Raw genomic sequence first — 22,638 nt, 5'->3', positions numbered from 1 at the left:
CTGTTTCTTATTGAGAGTTTCAGAAGGCTTTATTGCATTTGCTTAGTTCCAGACAAGATGTCTGATTACTATATGGGTCAGCATTTAAGATGATTACAAGTAAATTCATGACACAGCTAAATATGAGCTTCTACTATATGTACTGTGGCACTCCAGTTATCCTATGATAAATTTTTAGATGTTGAGGTAATCGGGTATCTTATCGCATCCATTTAGAAGTACAATCAAAACAGTAATGTTATCTCTTGAACCTGCAGCTAATGCAGTCTGTACCAGTTGTTTGCTGATGTAGCTTGCTGCGCTGTCGTAGAGCGTCTCAGAGGTGTCTCTGCCTCTTCCTGCAGTTTGTGATTCACAGCTGGATGAGTATGTTTTTGTGTCCTCTTCACACTGTGGTGATGGTGGTTTAGAACCCACTGGTGATACAGTCTTTAATAGTTCTTGACTAGTGTAACTTGCAAGTTTGTCACAAAATACTTTGGAGTCCATTTTTTCTGACAGTTGTGGCCCTGAGTCATAACTAGATAGGCATGCTTTTATGTCTTCTGGGGGCTGTTCCACGTCTTTAGACCCTATTGCCAGTACATTCCTTTGCAGCTCTTTATGGGTGCTACTTGGACCTGTCACGCAGTAAGTGTCGCTCTCTGTTTCTTCTTGCACTGGAGTCTGTGACTGTGGCTGAAGACTAATACATGGATCAACATTTCTGTCCTCAAACTGCTTCAGTTCTTCAGAGTCACCTTTTGTGCTAGAATCGTACTGTTTTATCTCTCTGTTCTGTAAACTTACTTCACTGTTACTGAAAAGAGACAGCTCTGGATCAGCTTGATTTTTGTGGTCATCAGTTTCCTTAGGAACTCCATCTTCGCTTTGCAAATGGTTCCTCCTAGAACATTTTGACTTATTTTGTTCCAGGTTGCCTTTTGAGTCGGTGAGAGAAATGTCTTTACTGGAATACAGTATCTCTCTTCCATCTTGCAGATCTGTAATAGCCTTGGAGTCGTTTAAGTTGTCTTCAGTGAGGGGCATCAAATACTGACACTTACACAGAGACGCTCTGTTTTGTTGAACACATTCATACCTTTTCAAATAACGAGTGAATGTTGTTAGAGTTAATGCAAGTACTTCATTGTAATCCAAAACCTCCCAAAGCCCATTAGAAGCTAAAATAAGAAACTGACAAGTATCATCAATAGGGACAGATATGGTGTGAGGCACAGGTATAACAGATCTTTTCAGTACTGGATCTCCGTGATGTCCAAGACCCCTTGTAGTTCTCAGGTGCCCCTCTACTAATCCGTCTGGTTCGTTAGTGCTGATGGTTCCACCATTCTGAAGTACGCGTTCTCTCTCGCTTGCATTAGAAGTGCTGTGCTCTTTTGAGAGGCAGTGACTCTTTCCATTTTTACATAAGACTGCATGTGCATTACCTAAAATTGAAATAAGATATTATTTTGATTTATAGCGTACTGATTTTTTTTTTTGTAAGATATTGCTGTTATGTTACCAGTTAGCCTTTTGCTAAGGACTGGGAAAAAAACTGAGGTTCAATTATCTACTGCTACAGGCCACTATATGTCCATCAGTGAATCTGTTTCTGTTTTACTGCAAAGTCCTCTGTGGGTTTTTTTCCCTCCTGTTATTCAGAAGACTATCCAGAACCTTATTCTTCTGACTGCAGCTAAACTCATGAGGAGTTGTGACGCTTCATTCAGCTTGAAGTGCAGTCCAGTAGAAATGTTGCACCTTGACTGTTGTTTTTTTTTAAGCAGGAGTGCATATTTTTCTCAAATACTCTTTTTTTTTTTTCTCCTCTAAGAGAGTGTGTGCTTTCAAATTATTATGGCTGAATGAATTCATCAAGAACTTTCAGGTTCAGACTATTTTTAGCAGTATAGAATTTCTAGTATCTGAAAATAATTTGGACGTGGTGTAGAATTTGCAGTTTACTAACATGATGCCTTAAATCTCTTCCTCGGTTAAGGGCCCCAGGAGAGCAAGAGTTCTCACAGTCAGCATGAGAAGTCGAGGACTAACTCCTTTCCTTTAGCAGGAATAGGTGCTTTACCTTTCCCTCAACACTTTTGAAATCTGCAGGGTGAGAATGAAAAGTGTTAGAAATGGCAACACTGCGTGTGACTGGTCTTTTCAGACTTGAATGCAGAGTGTAAGGGAAAATAGCTCTGGAACAGTGGTGTATTGTTTGAGGTCCTCTGTGGCTACACTGGGAGAAGACCATTTTTTGTGTTGTGGAGATGATTGGCCGAAGGGCAAAAGTGTTGTCCTGCAGAAGGAACTTGAATGGGATGGTAGCTTTCCCAGCACTGTTGTGTATTCATTTATATGTATTTTTAATATCATGTGGTGAGACTAGGCCACAGATCCCGAAAAGTGTTTATAAGTAGGCACTGCTTATACCATAGTTGTATTTCTTGGGTGGTATTGGCATTGCCTAGTGTAGGAGACAGGTAAGTGTGCTCTTGCGTGAAGGCGGATTTCTCTAGAAGGTGACTCAGGATATCAAACTGAAGGACACACTTTCTTTTTTTTATTGATTACAGAATGCAGATGCCTTAAGTTATGCTGTGTGAATTTTTCCTTGTGCTTGCTTCCTCCTTCCATGGAGAGCCAGAAGATTGTCTAAAGTTTCCTTTGAACCCTTGGGAGTAAGACCACCAGCCGTAAGCCTAACAAAGGGTGTAATATAACCCACGTGGAACAATTTGACTGCAAGAAAATCCAGTTGCTTTTGGATTCAAGTCTCTAGCCTGCAAGCCAGAGACGGGGCAAAAGAATTGACAAAAACTAGCTGACCTATCAATGTGGGACTAAATGAAGAAGATAAAGCTCATCAATGCCACCACCATCTCCTGCTCCGCATATCTGACCATCCTCTTCAGTTGCTTACCTGGTGCTGAAGGAACATGTTCCTCGGGGGGAAATGAAGATTGATGTGCAAATCTTTGATGTGATACATTTTGGTGGAAAATTAAGTGTATTAGATTAAATAAATGTGTATTTAGAAGTGTTTCAAAAATGTGGACTTCAATCATAAAGGGCTTAAAGTCTTTCTGATCAACTTCAAGCCTTAACTCATTAGCAGAGCTTGAGTTTACAGTATCTTTAATTGCAGCCAGCATAAAACCTCATCTGGGAGGGAAGCAGATGTGAGAAACCAACAGAAAAACTAGAACCAGAAAATTTAGGCTGGGTGAATTGTCTACCAGATTTTCTTACCTTCATCCAACCTCTCAAGTTCATAGTAACAGAAATGGGTTTCTTCCCCAGTGAGGTGAAAACAAATGCATTTGGTAGCTCTGAAAACATTACAACATTTATATGAGGTACTCCTGTATTCCATTAACGCTGTGACTGCACCTCCTGCAAGAATATCTGAGCTGGTGCTAAACTACCAATTTTGATACCAGCAACAGTAAAGTTCTGGTTGGAGGTTGTTGGAGGTAGAGAAAGTTAGAGATACAGCAACAAGCATTGGGAGAAGAGAGGAGAGGACAGGGAGAGGGTAGACCACAGTTACTCATTTCAGTGTCAGTGCATGTTCAAGGTGCTTTGTAGTGTTCCTAAGACTAGTGGAGGATTATTGTTAAGCAAAAATTTTTATTAAGTGTGGGATTAATTTTTCCAAATGTGGAATATGTTTTTTGATTGGGTTTTTTTTTTGCCTCCTGAAGAAATGAAATCTCTTAAATGGTTTTCCCTTTTCCTTCTGATCTTTGACCCTCTTGATTCGTTTCAGTCAAATTTCATATGAAGTCATCTCACAGGTTTTGTGAATACACTCATCTGAGGAGGATGGAGTGCCCCTGTTGGAGAGTTGCAGTGTTAGCATGCTCCTTACTACTGCTGGGGAGAGTAACAGAAAAGTATTGTAATGCTGGGTACGTGCTTCAAGCAGAGACTGGAAGACACCGAAGAAAATAACTGTAGCGAAATCCGTTTGAAACTATTCAGCCTATTTTTATATAATTTTGCTTGTGTACCTTATGGGGAAACCAACTCTTGCTTGTAATCTTACGGCTGTCTTATGTACCAGAGAACTTAACTGGGAATAAAAGTTGCCAAGTGGGAAAATACAATGACTGGAGTTGCTAATAACTGTGAGAGCTTTGTCTAGTGTTGCCTGCAGCAGGGCTGGGTGAGGAAGCGTTAGGAATGTATCAGTGTTTCTGACTAATAACTGGGTTTCTGCACTAGAAAGGCAAAGCAGGGTTCTCCTTCATAAGGAAGCAGGTCTGAGTAGATCTTCCATAGCAACAGTAAATAACAGCCAATTCCTACTTCAGAAATTAATAATTCAGGTGATCCCCAGAGATCTTGTTTTCAGTTTGCTGGTAGCAAAATGTGGTGGCACTTGGTCTCAGTGAAACAAATTAATAAAAATAGTATCTTAAGCATATTTTGTTGACACAGGGGATTTGTCAGATCTAAAATCAGAAGATTGACGGTTGTCTGCCCTAAAATGATGACACCTTAAACTTCTTGATTTAAAAAAAAAAAAAAAAAATTAAAAATTGTCCTTACTACTCTTACAGAGGTGTACTATGTATTGTATATTATAGAATGTTTCTTAACTGTGTTTTTTCCATTAATAAATTTACTGCTTTCACTCAGATATCATACTGAAGGTACTTACTAGGTAAGCTTAATACTTATTGCCTGATACCAATATCAGTTGCAAGGGAATTTGTCTCCTTTACATTGTCAAGTTAAAGCAATTGCAGCTTTTTATCTCCAAATATCTACTGCTAACAAATCTCTAGATTAGCTTATTTTTTCTCTTTTTATTGGGTGGAGAAAAAAACCCAAAATCCTGGTGTGGAACATACGTACCTATATTAGCCATATGCAGTAACCCAGAGGCACCTTTGGGTGTCCTGGTTAATGGAGTACGTGCGGTGCTTCCGGAAGGGTTTTTTCCTTCTTCCTCGGTGCCATCTCTCTCTTCACTGGGGATTCTTTCCACCAAACAGGTAACTGCTGAACAGCCGCTCCAGCGAACTTTGGAATCCTCATTCCTTCCCAGTCGTAAAAGTCTGTCCATTCTCCAGAAGGACTTGGCGTACGCTTTGTGAATCCACTCGTAAGTATTGGTCTTGCGGGTCTTGGCGTTGCCTGATTTATCAGAGAAAATCCTCTCTATTTCCCTGTAATCTGCCTTGATTACTGTGGCAAAAGAATCTAGAATTTGCTGTTCGTCCTTACTCTTTGTGTAGGAGGAATCCATTTAAGCAAGCTGGTCAAGAAATAGAAGGGGAAGCTCTGCTGCAACTGTTTCTGCAGCTGTCGCACCGTGAGAGCCATCAAATAACCCCAGAAAACATGTATCTGACCTGTTTCCATAGTTGTTGAGCACAATAAATCTGTCCTCCATGTCTGCCTGCCATGTGGAATTTTTGTCTTGGCAAATTGATAACGCTTTTATTAAAGAATTATTTACTTTCTTAAAAGTACTAGGATTGTTAACATTAGCAAGATCACAGTATGATGTAGGAGCGTTGTTATGCAGAAGGAATTCAAATGAATAATCAATCTTCTGCCTATGTGTCTCAGAATATTTAGGAATCTTGGTCAATTTTGAAACTACCTTCTGTCTCTGAGCTAAAAGTGTTTTGTTGTCAGTCTTTGTTTGTGGGTTATCAAAGCCCAGCAAAGTTAGGGCTTTGTGGGTTTTTTTATGATAAAAAAGGTGGTGTGGGTCTATTGTTTGTTGACACACACAGCAAAAAACTGAAATGTGCTCGGAATCATCCTTCTCGGGTACAATTGTGGCCTTCTCCAGCTCATCTTCCTCATCTCTGGAACGTTCAAAATCAGGTGGGTTTGCTTCATCCTGTGACATTTTCTCCCATGTTATTCTATAAAGGAGTTGAGTATGTTAAAGAGTTTTCTTATTTTTGTATTTCAGTCCTTTAATATTGGGTAGCACTACATTTACTTAAGCCTAAACTCTAATTGCATCTCTGTGTACTAATGTACGTGGTCAAGAAATGGGGAAACCTATGTGAAATTATATAACTAATAACTATGTTAAAAATAAGTAATACAGCAAATTCAAGAAGTGAAAAGTTTGGAAATACAGAATTCATAACTCAATTTATATTATTCTTGTACCTAGTGAGGTCTCAGTTGTTTCCTCCTTGTGATTCAGTGCATAGCCCTGTGCCTTCACACTGTTGGAACTACTTCATAGTTACAGTTCATCAGCTTTTCTGTATCTATTCATCACTTTCCAGACATGGCAGTGGGGTGTAATTCCTATTTAAAAAAAAAAAAAAAAAAGTATTTGAGATTAAGATAAAAAAAAATCTGCTGGTGTTACACGGGAGATAGGAAACAGGGCCAGAAGCACTGGTGTACCTCTCTAATCGAATCTCGCTCTCATTGCCATCAGTTTTAGTTATGAGGCTTTTAGGAGCCAGCTGGAAAAAATTACATTCTTTTATACCATTGTATTTAGGCACACAGAAGATAAATTACGTTTATGTGGACAATATTCTATTGTTTTTCTTGCTTACAAGAGCTAGATGTTGCAATGTTCATGTTCCTTCAATGTAGGATGGATTTTGAATGTGCCAGTTTCTCAATCAAGAAAGCATAATGAAGAACAGAAGTACCATCAAATGGGCCAAGCAGCGTTTGAGCTTTTAGGTATGTGGGAAACACCCCTGCTCCTCGAGCTGCGAATCCTGCCAGCAGCAGCAGGCGCCCTCTGTATTTGCCAGCCATCAGGATGGAAGGAGAAGACGTGCTTTGCAACAGGGCTCATGGAAGTGCAAGGAGGCTGAAAATGTGGAATCCAGGCCAGGTCAAGGGCACAGGGTCTAATCAGCACAAGCCTCTCTGCCCGTTCCCCAGCCAAAGCTAACCTCTCCCTCCTGTCCCCATGCACCTCCTTTCTCCCACTTCAGCTCCTTGCTCCAGTCTCTGTCTCCTTATTCTTGTTCCTCGATGCTGAGGAACTTCTTGAGTCCTGGGACTCTCCACACTCCCACACGCATGTTCTCTTGAACTTCCAAATACCACTCCTACTGCTAGCGATGGGGATGTGTGCGTATAAAAACACCTTCAGTCTTCTCCCACTGGTAGCGAAGGGAGTACTGAGAGCCAGGACGAAATACAAGGCTATTCACAGGCTGGTTCCTGGTGCTACAAACCCAAGAGTCAGAGCTGAAGAGTAAGTCCTAGTGAGGGACTCCCTGGCAGAGGCCAGGCGGTGTGGAGGGCGCAGCCTGAATCCAGCACTGACACACTGGCATGTCTCCACTAAGCACCGGTGAACTGATGCTGCTTTATAAATATTGCAACTTGCTCTGATTCGGGTAAATTTACAAGAATGGCAAAAGGTGCACTGCTGATGCCATCTCAACCAAATTTCCAAGCCCTAGTTTAAAACCTGGCAATCCTACAACTTCTCTGTAAAATAGTTATTAGCATTTTGGTTTAATAGAAGCAAAACTAACATAGTTTTCAAATCATATTCTCAGAAACAGCTCAACCATATTTCCTGGAACTTTTTCAAATTATTCTGCTTCAGGCTTGGAAAATTTCAGTATGAACAGTTAATATCTGTTGGAGTTTTAAGTTACTGATAACATGAGGTGACCCTATTGGTAGCAACACTAATAATTCTGCCTATAATTTGAAATGGGTAAGAGAACACATATATAACATACAGAGGAAACATCAGTATTGCTTAGGCAGTGAAATGAAAATGGTTCGAATGGCTGCTGTGTCCTATCAAGCGATGTGCAGCTAAGCCTTACAGCTGCTTGCCTAACATCCTCTCCCCCTGGATCAGCGCAGAACATACATGTACAGACGCCATAATAACACAAAATCGTGACACTGTGTGAGAAGCTCAGCTTGTCAGCCTATTCATCATCTGTTCTAAATACGAAAACATAGTGTATGTTTATATTCATTTAGTTAAGTTTGTTTATTTAGCATTTAGTATTTATGTGTGAGAAATATCAGACAAAAATGCCTATATTACAGGTTTTTATTCTATTCTCTCCTCTGAGATTTCTGACTTTCACTGGCCGCTGTTAACTGCTGTTAATCCATCACCAGGGCAAACAGCCATGGTTTAGCAGCGATAATATCCCATAGCATGGTTACAACAGTAGCCTTTGGTAATTTCATCCTGCCCCACCCATTTTCTGGGACTCTGTCTTCAAACTTGACACAGCCACCCCTTAAATTAGCTATTTTGCAATTGTTGTCTCTTCCAGGATTTCAGCTGGGAAGTACGTTTTCTTCTCTCTCATTATTTGTATTCATCACCTCTGGGTTATAAGCATTTCCATGATTTGTTAGTTTGACAAAATTCCTGCAACTGTTTGAGAATTACGGGAGTATTAAAAGACAAAGCCCCAAGGTCCTCCAGCTCCAATTAGTCTTAATGTCTTAAAGAATCAAATGCCTCTGATCAGCTGAGGTAGATTTTGTTTTAAAAATTTTATAATTGATCTCTTCAGTAGAGGTGATAGCACTTAAAAAACCCCCTTACAACACTGTAGTATACCTTGTCCTGGCAGAGGTGAGCTTGCAGGCAACTCTCAATCTGTTGTAGGACCAATTTATGGGAAAGTCCATCTCCCCACAAGAGGTGAGCATCAGCCTCCCCTAGAAATGCCGCACCACTTCAGTGGGGCAAGATAAGGAGGCACGTGATTAAAATAGCAGGGAAAGATGTGCTTGTACAGATCCCTTTTCCTTTATTCTGCATAGTTTGAACTTGAGACTAGGAGATCGCACAAGCCTTTTCACTGCTGTCATCATGATGATGCATTCAGGCATGAGAAAAATTGGGACTAATGTATACAGAAGATCTGGTAAGCTGCTTTTTGTCAGCCTTTTAAATACGAACCTATTTTATGTTTAGTATATATAAAAGCCCCTTGGATTAGAGACAGGAAATTGAAAACATTCAACAAAATGTTAGTTTGACCTCAGTAAACTTAATTTGTAACAAACGTACTTTATAGACGTTTATATCTCTCTGAGTGTAAGTGCTAATAAATCACAATTTCAGAGCACCGAAACAGTCCCACTTTATTACAATGTGTAAATAACCAGGGTAATATAGATAATAATTCATGCATATAATTCAGAACAAGAAGATATGCTATAACTCTTCAGTTGCAATCATTTGGTCATAATTATTAAAAGGGCAGCCCTGATGTTAAATTTTTTATAGCATGCATACACTGTCTATGTTAAAAGCTGAAGACCCTGTAAAAATGAAATAAAAAAAGGAAACATTTCCTTTGTTGATCTCTTATGAAGTAAAAAGATTAGTGTGCGTTTCCTTCTCTCCTTGCTTTTCCCTCATCAGATACAGACTCAAGTTTTTTGCTGTCAGGTTAAAGGATAACAGTGAGATACTGACAACACAATACACGAAGCTAAAGCACTCTCAGCCTCAGAGAGCGAAAGATAAAATTCAGCTTTCTAGCTCACTGCAGTTTTCCTGTGCCTATTTAGGGAGCCAAAACCCAGCACTGTTTAATGTTCTGAGCTGAAAATAGAAGCGGATTAAAAAAAAAATAATTAAGATGTGGAAGAACGGGGAGCAAACCACAGTTTGAGGTTGTGTGTGTTTTCAAGGGCAAAAATCATATTACTGTTTGTGTCACCACAAAGAGTCTCTCGATCTCTGCCTAGTCCTGCTACTAGGGAAGGGAAGCTGCTTCACCTCTCCATCCTATGCTGCCCTGTCCGTAAGAGGGGCAGAACTGTGGCAGAGCCCAGGACCGCAGGCCAGGGACGTGCACGGCAGAGGATACCATCTTCCCAGTAAACCTCGTCTTTCTGGTAACCCTCTCTGGCTGTGGCACTTGGAGTTGCTTGCTGCTCATGTAGCAAGGTGAGATTATTTTCTGTTTCTGCAGTTTGGTGCTAGTCTCCTTTTTTTTTAATTAGTCGAGATGTCATTAATTGAGCTTCGAGGACCCAGGATCTGATTCACGTCCAAACAGAAGAGTCCCACACGCAGTCATCCCCCTCTGACACATGCCGTTCCTATCTCCACCCAGAACCTGCTTCTTCCTCGCTTACCTTTGTCACAGTCAGCACTTACACAATCTCTAGTCCTGAACTCCTTCCTCTGAGATTTGCGTTTTGCTTTGTTTTTTTTTAATATTATTATTACTATTTGCTGCATACTTGTGGTCTTAGAAAATCGGTGACTATTATTGATGCTGAAACCTGCACAGGGAAGATGCCTGCCTGCCTGCAGGTGACAGGAAGAAGCAGAGAAGCGCTGTGTGATGTAAAATGGAGGTCACAGTCTCATCACACTATTATCAGCTAATATGTATAAACAGGCCTCACTGCTGAGAATTCTTGCTGAATGAGCACCCGCTTCCTTGCCTGCCTTTTCCTTCCTCCCTGCCTTACTTCCTGTCATGCCTTTCATAGAGTCATAGAATGGTTCGGGTTGGAAGGGACCTTAGAGATCATTGAGTTCCAACCCCTTACCATGGGCAGGGACACCTCCCACTAGACCAGGTTGCTCAAAGCCCCATCCAGCCTGGCCTTGAACACCTCCAGGGGTGGGTCAGATTCCTCTGTTCATGCATCAGCCAGTGCTTCCCTCTTGCTCCCCCCTTTCCCACATGCTTGCGATGCCACAATATGGCTCCCTGCTCCTGTCCTCCTGGCTCTTTTCCCTTCCCTCCACCTATCACACGGTTTGGTAGTGGCACCTCCCCTGGAAAATTGTTTGCCAATGCATCATACCGTCATATAGAAACTGTGGTGGGGACCCTTGGCATTGCCAGGACTGGTCCCTGCCAAGGAGCCACCATGGGTGGCCAGTGGGGCTGTGGTGTGTGCCATGGTGAAGCTTGACGGTGCTGTGCAGTGCCCTGTGGCACAGCCCAAGCCAGGGTACAGGCAAGCACTGTCACCTGCGCAGGAGCTGCCTGCCAGGTCCCAGTTTTACACGATCAGCTTTGGCCAAAGCAGCAAAGAGCTTTTATCTTACGTAAAACCCCTTATGCAGCCTTTCTTCAACTCATGTAAGACCTCTGAAAAACTCTTCACCTGAAAAGCCAAGCTCATTTGCTAACCCAGCAGCCGTGTCCTACACCTGCCATCAGCTGTAGCAGAGCTGGCCGCCACATTCTCCAAAACCACCTGCAGAGGGAATGATGCAGAAGGAACAGGACATCTTCTCCCAAGTGAGTCAACTTAGGTGTGCGTAGTAGCCTACTTACTGTATCCCCAGGAGCAATGATGCAGCTTCAAGAAAGTCTTGTTATGAAAGGTGTGGGAAGAGATAAAGATGAACCTGGTGAGTCACAGGAGCATGCCGGGGGCAGAGGCTGCCTTCAGGACTTGGGAACACTCCCACCTCTAGACCTGATAATAGGCAAGAAAGGAGGAAGTGATTAATAATTAAAATAATTATGGAATAAATTAAGATAATTAGTCTCCTTATTTATCTTCTTAAGTGTTGTCCAAAACTGGAATCTTGGGATTCCAGGCTCACCGGTTCTGTGTCATCCTATAAAGTGGAAACAGGCCCCATTATTAGGTCTCCTTAGGTGAGAGTTATAATTTGTGACACTGTCCTTTTGGGCAGAGCTGCAGCTCCTCAGCTGGGAGGAAGCATCAACGGGAGTAGCAAAAAAAAAAAAAAAAAAAAAACAAGCAAAAATAGCTCTTCCCACATCTTCTGCACCTGTTCCCAGTAGCTGAGTCTGTCTTGGGGTGGAGGTGGCAGTTTGTAACCCACCGAGTGCCTGCATGGGGCAGAGCAAGGGGATGCAGACAAGCTTTGAAGCGTCAAGAGGGGGTGGTAGTTCTACTGGGCTCAGCATGGGAGGCGAGGCACGGTGGACATGCGAGGCTTTGGGGATCCACAAGGAGAAAGCTGTGGAAGATGGGTGAAGATAAGGTGACTGTGCCTCCTGCACTCTCCTCCCAGCAATACCCTGCCTCCCCCACCCCACAAACCCACACCTGGGGTTACAGCTCTTCTCCTGGGCTTCCTCTGCTTTTTCCAGCTGTACGCACCACAATTGCAGTTGGGCTAAATGGAGGGTTTGAACCTGTTTAGCTGCTGGGGTTTAGCCAAGCAAACAGCCACGGTGCTTGTGGTTGTGTCCGTTCTTGGCATTTCCAGGTGCTCTCCCACCCAGACAGGGAGAAGGCTCAGGAGTGGGTTTGCACAGTTGGATGTGCTTAGGCCAGTGTAGCTTCATCTTACAGAAGTAAAAGGGACTTTCCATGTGGAGTTTTATTATCTAAATCAGCGTCATATCAAGGGTGCTGGTTGGCTGCTACTCATGTGAGCTAGCAGGAAGGAGGCCCCTTCCATCCCAGTCGCCCAGGGGTCGGTAAGGCTGCCAGCACCGACCGACCTGCCCTACATGGGGACAGGGTGGTTAGCAAAAACGTCACAGCAAAGGCAGGCAAAGCACGCTGAGTGGGGCCCCAGAGAATCGTGGGGATCTCTGCCACGTATTTAAGTAGCAGCAAGGATCACAGAATCACACAGAGAAAAAGATGAGAAAAAGCTGTTAGAGAAAGGAATAAACAACAAAAAAAAAATTGTGGGGAGGCAGAGAAAATAAAAGGTAAGGGAAAAATAGAGAGCACATCCCGTGTTTGCGTGAAGCAATCTAGAGCTCTCGCTACCATAAAATAACACAGCGTAAGCTTATGTAGTGATTGCAGATGGCTAAATAACATTAATAAGCAGCTTCTGAACTTGGCACACACAACTCACATTGTACTGGCAAAGGCAGTAAGCGTCCTGTGCTGTGGGAGCCCAGCCTTTAGTTTTCTCACTTGGTTTGTGCTAAATCAAAACTCTGACTGCAGTCAAGAAGAGCATCCTCTGGGGCAGAAGTGAATAAAAACTGGTAAGTCCCCCATCACTAACTGGGAGTTTGTGTTACTGAAACAGCCATGAGTTTTGCAATGACATTTTCTCCATTTTTTTTTCCGCATTTTTTTCTTTTAAAGACTGGGTGATTGGGGTGTGAGGTTCCCTATAACAGAAAAAGCCTAGTGGGAAGGTCTGCCATCTGCATTATTAAAGTCACATGTAAGCACCATGGGAAGCTGACAAGATGCTAGAGACAGCATAATGAACAAAACTTTTGTACTGTTAATACTTTCAGTGATTCATAAAATATTGATAGCAGTCCTGAATGCGTGGTGGCCAAGAGGGAGGACATTTCACCCACAAGGAATGTGCTAATGAAAGGACACAATAGGATTTTGTCCTCCGAGAAATTCCCCAGAGGGGCAAGAGCTCTGCTTTTTACATTTGCATTGAATGGCAAGAATAAAGCCAGGTGGTAGAGCAGGAAGAAAGTCCCATCTCGAACAAAAGGAGAGGGAGAGAGGGCTGGGTTGGGCACACTCGCTCCCACTCGGCTGGGAGATGGGATGAGGGGTAGGGGTGGGCTCCAAGAGCTCAGCCATGGGCTGGGAGGTCCCTCTCAGAGAGGCAGCATTCAACACCAGGCTGCTATTACTTGACTCATTCTTTAACTTCTGTGACCGAGACAGGCCCCGAAAGCTCCAAATGAGAACTAGGTAATAAGTAGGCATCAGGCACACCCTAAACTGCATTTTAATTTTCTCTTTTGTCATTCTGGCATCAAGAGTGCAACCGCCTCCTTTGCTGGAACAGCTCACACGCTCCTGCGTTCGAGCCTGTCGGGCGTTCACAGTGAATTTGGGCAAATGCGAGACGCGGGTCTCCTGGGAGCACCCGCTCTGAGCAGGCACCTCCTCGGGGCTATCACCAGCCTGAGAGAGACTCGGGAACCACCGGAGCTGGCACTTGTGGCTCACCCAGCTCCTGGCTTGCTTAATTTGATGCAGATGAGCAGCCTTCCTGAAGCCAGCCGGCCGCTCACCTGAGCTTGGGTGCGGAGGAGCACAGGCAGGCAGCGGGGCTCGCTCGGCTCCCACCAGCGCTGCTGAATCACAGAATCACAGAATCTTAGTGGTTGGAAGGGACCTTTGAGATCATCGAGTCCAACCACATTAAAAAAAAAAAAAAAAAACCAAACAAAAACACACAAACAAACAAAAAAAACACAACACAAAACCAAACAAACAACAACCCCCCCCCAAAAAAAAAAAAAAAAAAAAAAAAAAAAAAAGCAGCATCCATCAACTAAACCCCACACACAACACCCCACCACAAACCAACAATCCCGGGCACTAGAGCATGCCCTGAAGAGCCACGTCTACACGTTTCTTAAATACCTCCAGAACATGGCCCTCGGAGTCAGTTCGACTTGTGCAAACCCTCTGACGCGCCCCGAAGGACAGAAACGGAAAAAAAAAATGTTTTTCAGACAATGCTTCTGAGTTTGAATCTAATTTAATATCTTCATAGAGCATGTTTAATGATGAAAAATAAGCACCAGAGTGATTCTGTTGTGCTCAAATGGAGTTACGCATGCATTACAATTAGGAAATTAATATGTACTTGCTTGTAAATTCAGTCAACAGAAAAAGCCAGCTTGGATATATGAAATTGAGAATGACATGTATACACCCATATGTCAAAGCATAATTTTTTTTTCCTAATGTGGCGTAACCTGTCATGGCCAAATTACATTCACTGAAGCCAGCACAGCCCAAGTTATAGTCCCATGTTTCCAGTCAGAAAATGATATTTTCATTCCTTATTCTTGCCAAAATTGTGAGTGTAATATTTTACCGGTCACTGAAGCAGTTTAAGACAAAGTCAATTTATTTATTTTTTTTAAAAAAGAAAAAAATGTGCACAAAGTTAGAATGTGGGCAATGATTTAAATCAGGCTTAAAGTTAAAAAAAAAAAAAAAAAAGAGAAAGACTTACCTATTTGCAGTTAAAGAGTGATTTTTTTTTTCCAAGCTGCTCCTCTGCAGTAGCAGGCAGTAGCTCTGCATGTGTAGTGAAATTAGTGTTTATAAATGTTACTATAGTAACTGTATCCGTAGCCACAGGCTGGTAGACGTACTGTTCTGGTTATCTAGTGAGCAGCAAGGTAAAAAGGAAAAAAAAATACTAGTTATAGTATTGTAAGGCAGCCGTGCTTTTGAAGATTCAAGAAGGAACTGCGGTAAAAGCGTATTTTGTCTTTACGCTAACCCGTGCCTTACTGTAGGCACTACAGCAGTGGTTTCCCCCTTAGACCCTCATAAACACACCATGAAATGTAAACAAATATTCAGGCATTTAAGGGAAGTCAGTATCTGCTTTGTAACAACTTTCATCTTTGATGTTACTTTAACGGAAGTAAAAACTTTTCAGGCTTTTAAGGACCTTGAATAATAAGACGAAAGAGTAAGGTTGTTTGCACAGGCTGTGATCCTGTGAATGCTCCCGTGTGGGTTCAGACATACGCGCACGTGGAGTGGCCTTAATAAAACACCAGTGGAGTTACTCACCTGCGTGAAAAGAGTAAACTTACCCTCAGAATTGAAACGTGTAATTCATTTATGTGCAGGTGTGCAAACTTCATGCTGGGTTGAATATCATTAGCTTACCACTTAAAGGAGAAGCTAGTGATTTGGAAAAAAAAAAAAAAAAAGAAAAAAAGAAAAAACATGTTGGGGGGTGTAAAGGCTACAGCAGCTCCCAGAAAAACTAGGAATCTATGTTCAGGGACGAACATTAAGTGGTCCATGGGAGCCAATGCGTTGTTCCAGATGGGCCCTTTGCTTGTAACACTTGCTACCCAGTAAAAGAAGTGGGAAAGCTGAAAGTGAAACTGAGCAATAACAGTTTCATTTTCAAGTCTGGGAGAAAAGTAGAAACCTAACCGGCATAAAAAAAAACCCAATCAAAAAATCCCCAAAAACCTAAAAAAAAACCAACCCCAAAATAAACCAAAAAAAGCCACAAAACAAGCAAAGAGGTTCTTAGGTGGCCGTTACCAAACAGCAGCTATTTGTTATTTTAAAATATGATTCAGCCACTTAAAAAAAAAAAAAAAAATTCATTCTCTTTTAAATTTAAAAGAAAATGGATTTCCCCCTCTTTCCCCAATCCCTCCCCCCCCCCTTTCCCACTTTAATTTGCTGCAAAGCTTGGGGCAGCCTCCGCCGAGAGCGGCGGCTCCTCCACCTTAACAGTCCGTCTTAAAGCAGCGGGGATGGCAGCAGCCATCTTACGGGTCGCTGTCACAGCTGCTGGGAAGCCCTAAACCAGCCCCGGCCTCCGCCGCGGGGTCCCCGGGGCCGGGGGACCCCGGCCCCGGGGACCCCGCGGCGGAGACCGGGGTGCAGGTCCCGACCCCTCCTCCGTCGCGAACTCTATTCCCCCCCCCCCCTTCATGAAAATACTACGTTTTATTCCATCCCCCCCCCCCCCCATCATTTAATGTAAATGCCAACCCACCGCATAACCTTATGGCTGAAAATATTCCCAGGAGCTGAGAAGGGGAGGGAAGAGGGGGACTACGGGGAAAGCGTTTTCTCACTCCTCTCTCTCCCCCCCCCCAAAAAAAAAAAAAAAATACGACTCCTAACTTTTGCAGAAGTCTGGAGTCATCTTCGCTTGCCCCGTGAAAGGCGGCGAGGCCCTGGCATCTGCAGGGTGAGGATTCCCTTCCCAATTAATATTGCCGCTTCGGGTTCCCACCTCAAAGAGGCGTAGATCCCACGCAGGAAAAAAAATAATAAATAAATAAATAAATAAATAAAATAAAAGCAAAAGCCTAAGCCTCAAATCCCAACCTTTTAAACCCCGGTGCCGTAGTACAGAATTGCCATTTGTGGTTTCTTAACAGCTCAACCGCGTTTTTTACATACGTGCAACGGAGCGTAACCGCCTCAAAACCAAAGCACTTGCTTCTGTGCGCGGAGCGCAGTTTCTGTGGCGGGACCATTTACTTAATTTCAGCTTTCAATTAAAAGGTAATCCCTTTAAGACTTAAGTCGACCTGCTGTCAACACTTCTTCCTGTACAAAAAAAACCCCAACAAACCCCAACCAAACAAACCAAGCCAGCCTCAAAACCATGACACAAGGGTCTGAGCACTCTTTGAATTCTCCTGTATTTAAAACCGAGTGGTTGAAATGGAAATTATTTTGGGGGAAAGAAGAATAAAAAAATAAATCGTTTAAAAGCGGCTGCCAAGTGCCTTGTATGGAAGTGCAATGGTTAAGTCAAACAAAGTAGTGCCGCTACGAGGGGGATCGGAGCCTGTGGCCCCACCGCGGGCTCACCGGGCTTCGGAAGCGCAACCGCTCCGCGCCGGCGGCCGGGGCTCCGCGCCGGTGCGCGCAGCCAGCGCCGCCGCCTCTTCCTAGGGCAACTTTCCCTGCAGCCTTTCGGAAGACCGGGATGGCTCCGTAGCGGCTTCGCGCACTCAGCGGGTGCCGCCGCCCTTTCCGCGGGGGCGCAGTTCACCGCCCGCCCCCGCGCAGGGACGCGCTCCCCCCCCCCCGCGGCGCGCAGCGGCGGGAGGCGGGGAGCCTGCCTCCCCCCCCCCCCCCCCCGCCTCCTCCGCCCGGCGGGGCAGGAGCCGCCCGCGGAGCGGCGGGTCCCTCCTCCCGCCCCCCCGGGAGCAGCCGGCGGCGGCGCGGCGAAGGGGAGGGTCTAGGGCCGGGCGCACCGCACCGCGCCGGCCGGCCGGACGGGCGGCTGCCGCCGCGCCGCGGGCATGGCGGAGCCTGGCGGGGCCGGGGCCGGGGCGGCGGGCGGCGGCGGGCCGCAGCAGGGCTCCCCGGCCGCCGGGGGGGTGGCCGCCGGGGGGCCGGCCCGCAGCGCCGCCGAGAGCCCCGGGGGGCCCGGCTCGGCGCGGACGGCGGGGAAGAAGGCGCAGCTGCGCGCCGCGCCGCGGGCCAAGAAGCTGGAGAAGCTGGGCGTCTACTCCGCTTGCAAGGTACCCGGCCGCGGGCGCCCACCCGCCCACGGAGGGTGGGGATTGACGGGAGGGAGGGAGGGGAAGGAAAGAGGGAGGGAGGGAGGGAGGGAGGCGGCGGGGAAGGGCCGTGCCGGGCGGGGGAGGCGGCCCGGCTGCAGCCCGGCGCTCCCCGCGGAAGTGGCGGTGCCGGTGGATCCCGCTCCCCCCTGAGCTTTCCGGCCGGAGAAAATAAACCCCAAACGTGCCGAAGACCGGGGGGGGGTCAGCGCCGCCCTCCTCCTGCCCGAGCCCGGGGCGGCAGCGGAGGTGCCCGTCCCCGGCGTCCGTCTGTCCGTCCTTCCGCGGGAGGCGGCGGGTGGGGCGGTTCCCGGTGCCGGCGGTGAGCGCTGGGTTAGCGGCTCTGTCGCCGTTGCCCGAGGCGTAAACATCCCGGCGGGCAGCGGGGACACCCGCCCGCCCGGGCAGCCGCAGCGTCCCCCGGCCCCGTCCCCGCTGCGGGGGCTGCCGGTCGGACGGGGCGCGGCGACGGCGGCCTCGCAGCCCGGAGCTTGTTGACACCGCACGAGCCGCCGGCCGGAGCGGGCACCGTCGCCAGCCGCTTTGGCAGAGGAGCGAAGGGGCGCGGCCTCCCGGCTTGGGAAAGTTGCGTCCCCGCCGGTCACGGAGCGCCGGCCCGGTGTCCGGGGGTCCCCTCTCCAGCGCCTGCCCCTTGCCCGCTCTGGAGTTCGGGAGCGCTGCCCAGGGTTTCTCTCCACAAGCCCTTTCCCTCACCTGCAGTTTTCTTCTCGGTGGGAGAAGCAGGGCTTGCCTGTTTGTCGGCGGCAGCCGGGTCAGAGCTGTTGCTCCCAGTCCTTCGGCGGACTGGGACAACTGGTACTGTCGTGGGGCGCGCAGAGGGGGACCAGCGCGCTGGGCTGGGAGCACGGGCCGCTGGCTGCACCCCTGCTGCCAGGGCAATGCCTGGGTGCACGGCGGGTCCGACATGTTGAGATTGTCAGGGCTGATGTCAAACGCTTTCAGTGTCGAAAACAGCTGTTTGTGAGAAATGTGTATCTTATTTTCTGCATTCTCTTACTTTGGAGCCTCAAAAGGGCCAATAATAAGTGAAAGGCCAAGCTAAATCTTAATGTACGTGAGGAGGCATCATAGTATGGCTTTGTCGTCCTGTCTGGTGGTGTGAGGAGCTTTAACTGTATGCTGAAGGCATGGCGCAGTGCTGTCGTGTGAGGGCAGGTTAAGGAAGCCACACACATTTCAATTTCTTAGCTGTTTCCCAATGTGCAGGCACCTCCACTTCAGCCTTGGTGCACACGTGGGACGTTGCAAGGTGACACAGGTGTCAGTAAGTTAAAAGAGCAGCTGGTGGACTTGAAACTCGTGGCCCTCACGGCAGGCTGGGTGGCACGGTTTAAAGCTTTCCCAGTGCCGAGTCCTCTTCACAGCCCCATGTTTTAACGTTACTAAGGCTGGCTGTTACGTGGTGCTGGATGTGGGTTGGGCAAGATCTTCATGGGCTGTTAGGAGTGCTTTTTGGGGACTTGCCAGCCCCACGTGTTTACTGCCACAGGTGCTTTGTTAGAAGGGGGACGGGTGCCATTGGAGAGGGGAGGAAGGCACACCACGGCCTGCCACCAGCCCCTTTTTCCGTCTCACAGGGCTCCGGTGGTGGGGTACAGTGTGGTGACAGCTCCTGCTGCCGGTGCTTGGCTGGGGTGCCCTTGCTGGCCCTCTTCTGTGAGAAGTCCTGGGCGCGTGCCCCATTGGCACTCCAGTGATGGACGGAGCGGGACCCATGGCCAGGGGCACCCCAGGGCCTCTTCCTCCTGCCAGGATCTGGGCACAGCCACAGCACTAAGTGCTGCTCCCCGTCCAGATTGAAACGCCAAACCTACTTCTCTTTGGTAATTCATTGGCACTCAGCTCTCAGGTCTCAGAACAGGAGCAAGTAGGCAGACGGGAAGCTCCTTGTAAACTAATCAAGTGGCTTCTCCTATGGGATAAAGGGGGAAGGATGGAGCAGGGTGGAAGAACGTGTTATTTTTCTTCCTGAACACCTGGCATATGCTCCAAAAGGACACTGCTTGGCTTGTAACATTAGTGGTTTGCAAGAAACTGTAGCAGTGCAGAGTGTAACTTTGAACTTTTTCTTAGTTTGGGCTGCAATTTCTATTCCATTTATTTTGCATTTCTGTGCGAGAGAGCAAGAGAAGGTGAGAACTCACACCATCTCCAAAGGGGATGCCTGTGGTCATTCACATAGTGGCCATACGTGAATCTTGTGTAAATCTCTATAGAGCTGTACAAGTTGGAGTGCAGGAAATAGGTCATGGCATCCTTAGCGTCGATCACCTTCTCCCACGTAAAACTCATTGCAAAATTCACCACGCAGAATTTATTAGGAACTTAACCTCAGAGATGCTGGGAGCAGGAGGGGCAGGGAGTGTATGTTCGCTGGGGATGAAGAGCAGCAACACAAGAAGATGGAGCGGTTGGTGGCCATGTAGAGGGTGAGTCTCACTGGTGACAGCAGGAATGCTGAGCAGGAAAGGGTGGAAGGCGCTGCTCTGGGGTAGAGTGGTCAGTCCCCAGCAGGGACCTCTTGGTCCTTCTTCAGCACTCCCTTTTCTTGGCAGGAAACACGTACAAAGACTGCTGGCAAAGACATCTTCAGCGTGTGCATCTTCTGGGCAGAACGAGAGTGAAGTTTAGGGAGCTGCTGCCCAGGCTAGAGAAATGTGGGACTTGTTTCTTTTTCCTGGGAAAGATTTGGGATAAGAGAGTTGTAGCTGTTGAGCTGCTCCGCTTGAGTTTTTCCCCTGTGAGAAAAGGGCGGGGTGGAAGGGAGAGAACAGGCTCCTCTGTGTTAATAAAAACACCAAAACCTAAAAACAACCTTCCAAAAAACCCAACATCCCCCCCAACCTTAAATGCCCACGTTTTGGGGGGGAAGAAAGCGTGTACTGAACAATAAGGTATATATTAGGAGTTGGCACAGTTTTCAGGAGTTTGGGAAGTGCACAGTAGTGCTGTATACTGTGCAGGGTTTTGTATTTGGCACTCGCTCTATCTGTGCATGTATGAATGGCTGCATAGATCATTTTGGTTTTGTCCAGTGTGAAATTGAGCATTAGGCATGCGAGCTCGCAGCGCTTTTATATAAAAGCAGCACTGTGTGACTTACACACGTAAATATATTTAATGAAGATGTAGAAGGAAGTCTCCTCGGCTTTTTTTCCCTGTTGGTTTACAGTATGTGAAAATACAACTCTCTCTCCAGTCTCACTGGGAGTTTTTCTTATAAACAAGTCGAAATATGTATTATTTTAGTACACTAAGTTTTCTGTAAAATTGCTTATTTCTCATTATATATCTCTTACAGTAATGCCTGGATGCTTATAAATATAATTAGAGCCCAGTAGCCTAAGGCATTTGTGCAAGTGGCAGGGAACAATTCCTCCTTGAAGAAAGACCTTGTGCTTTAGATAAACCATATGGGCAGAGAGTGAGAAGGTTTATGATGAGATGACATGGCCGAGGCCCTGCGGAAGGTGAGGGAGTGGCAGAGGTTGAAGTAAAATCTGGGTCCAGGGCTCCAGACCAGCTGCTGACCCTTGGCAGAGGCACTTCTTCCCACTTCTCATCCTAGAGTGACCTCCATGGAGTTTTCCTGCTCCTACATGTAAAAAAGAATTCATAGGGTAAATATTTACCACCGTTTCCATAATGAAATATTTTTTTTTCCCTGACTTGTATAAGGCTGATTAAGATGAGGCAGACTTGGCCATATTCCTACTGGACTCTGTGTAGTGCGAGTTCAGCTCCTTGAAGTTCAGCTGGAAATGTATTAAAGTTGTTTTCTGCACAAGTGTGCAGGAGACATACAAGACATCTAAAGCTTTCTTACGATCATTTTCATAGTGGGGTGAATCTGGTTTCCAATGTCTTACAGGCCAAATTAAAGCATCTTCCTTTAATTTAAATAGGAAATCTACCATTTACTTTGCAAGGTGGGAATTGGGCCCCTATTATTCATAAAAGCTTTATATGGTAGCCTACATCTATTCTGTAAGTGAAACTGGAAAGTACAGGGAATAAAACACTCGGATTGATCAATAAATGAAGAATGTGTCCTTAGTGCTGAACATTGAACTGATTATTTAGTATTGTTAAAGACAAATGCGTTAGCTAATTTCCTGATATGTATGAGTGACTCTCCAAGCAGTGTCTAATTGTCTGGTTGCTGGGTACTAGAAATTTGAGTAGGAAAAATACATATTTTAACTTCGCTGATGTATTTGTTACGGTTTGTCTGACGTTCTTTGTTAAAAGCATCAATTTGAGATTATTGCTTGCAGGAAAAACCATACAGGGTATTTTACATGGCTTTTGTGTTGGGAAGAATATTTTTTCTAGAGTAATTACACTTGCTAGAAATAGGAAGATCTGTAATGTTGTGTATATATAATCTGTTGAGCCTGCTTTGCGTCTTAGTTACTGGACAGGGCAACCTGTAGGATTTTGAGTTGGAATGAGGGCCCAGCACAATAGCTGGTTTGAAACTCAGTTTTAAGACTGTTGTGCTCTTTTACTTTGTAGTTAAGTTCATTTGAAGTTTGCATGTTTTGTGCTCATTTCACTGTCCAAAAAGGTGAGGAATGCTTTAGTCCATAAGTTACTGTGACATTCTTCATTTATTTCATTATTATTTAGACACCTGAAACCCACTTAGAAGGGGCTAAGATGTGCAGTGTTGTAACTTTCAGGTGCTTCCTTTTCCAATAAA

The 22,638-nt window shown here is 45.8% G+C and overlaps 2 protein-coding genes across 2 annotated transcripts in view; one reads left to right on the top strand and one right to left on the bottom strand.

Annotated features, from left to right (window-relative positions):
- Positions 1-12: 12 nt before the first annotated feature.
- Positions 13-16,638, bottom strand: PP2D1 (protein phosphatase 2C like domain containing 1). Its single transcript, XM_074150100.1, has 7 exons — positions 16,516-16,638; positions 15,456-15,546; positions 14,861-15,014; positions 11,244-11,388; positions 6,133-6,276; positions 4,852-5,876; positions 13-1,430 (listed from the first exon to the last, which is right to left on the bottom strand). The coding sequence occupies exons 6-7, from the start codon at positions 5,243-5,245 to the stop codon at positions 175-177; spliced, it is 1,650 nt and encodes a 549-aa protein (XP_074006201.1). The 5' UTR covers positions 5,246-5,876; positions 6,133-6,276; positions 11,244-11,388; positions 14,861-15,014; positions 15,456-15,546; positions 16,516-16,638; the 3' UTR covers positions 13-174.
- A 1,013-nt stretch (positions 16,639-17,651) lies between these two features.
- The window catches only part of KAT2B (lysine acetyltransferase 2B), a 44,897-nt gene continuing 39,910 nt past the window's right edge, over positions 17,652-22,638 (top strand). The window contains exon 1 of the mRNA XM_074150172.1: positions 17,652-17,873. Within this exon, the coding sequence (XP_074006273.1) occupies positions 17,652-17,873 (222 nt within the window). The remainder of the gene's footprint in view (positions 17,874-22,638) is intronic.

Source organism: Numenius arquata, chromosome 7, assembly GCF_964106895.1.
Source record: "Numenius arquata chromosome 7, bNumArq3.hap1.1, whole genome shotgun sequence".
Taxonomy (NCBI): domain Eukaryota; kingdom Metazoa; phylum Chordata; class Aves; order Charadriiformes; family Scolopacidae; genus Numenius; species Numenius arquata.
The sequence above is the reverse complement of the archived record's forward strand: the minus strand, read 5'-3'. Positions and strand labels throughout refer to the sequence as shown.

Bases quoted from the DNA above. Each gene is read 5' to 3' on its own strand.
- PP2D1 (XM_074150100.1), bottom strand. From the start codon at position 5,245: ATGGATTCCTCCTACACAAAGAGTAAGGACGAACAGCAAATTCTAGAT. The intron at 1,431-4,851 runs GTACGTATGTTC...TTTCAATTTTAG, and splicing joins ACTGCATATGGCTAATATAG to GTAATGCACATGCAGTCTTA.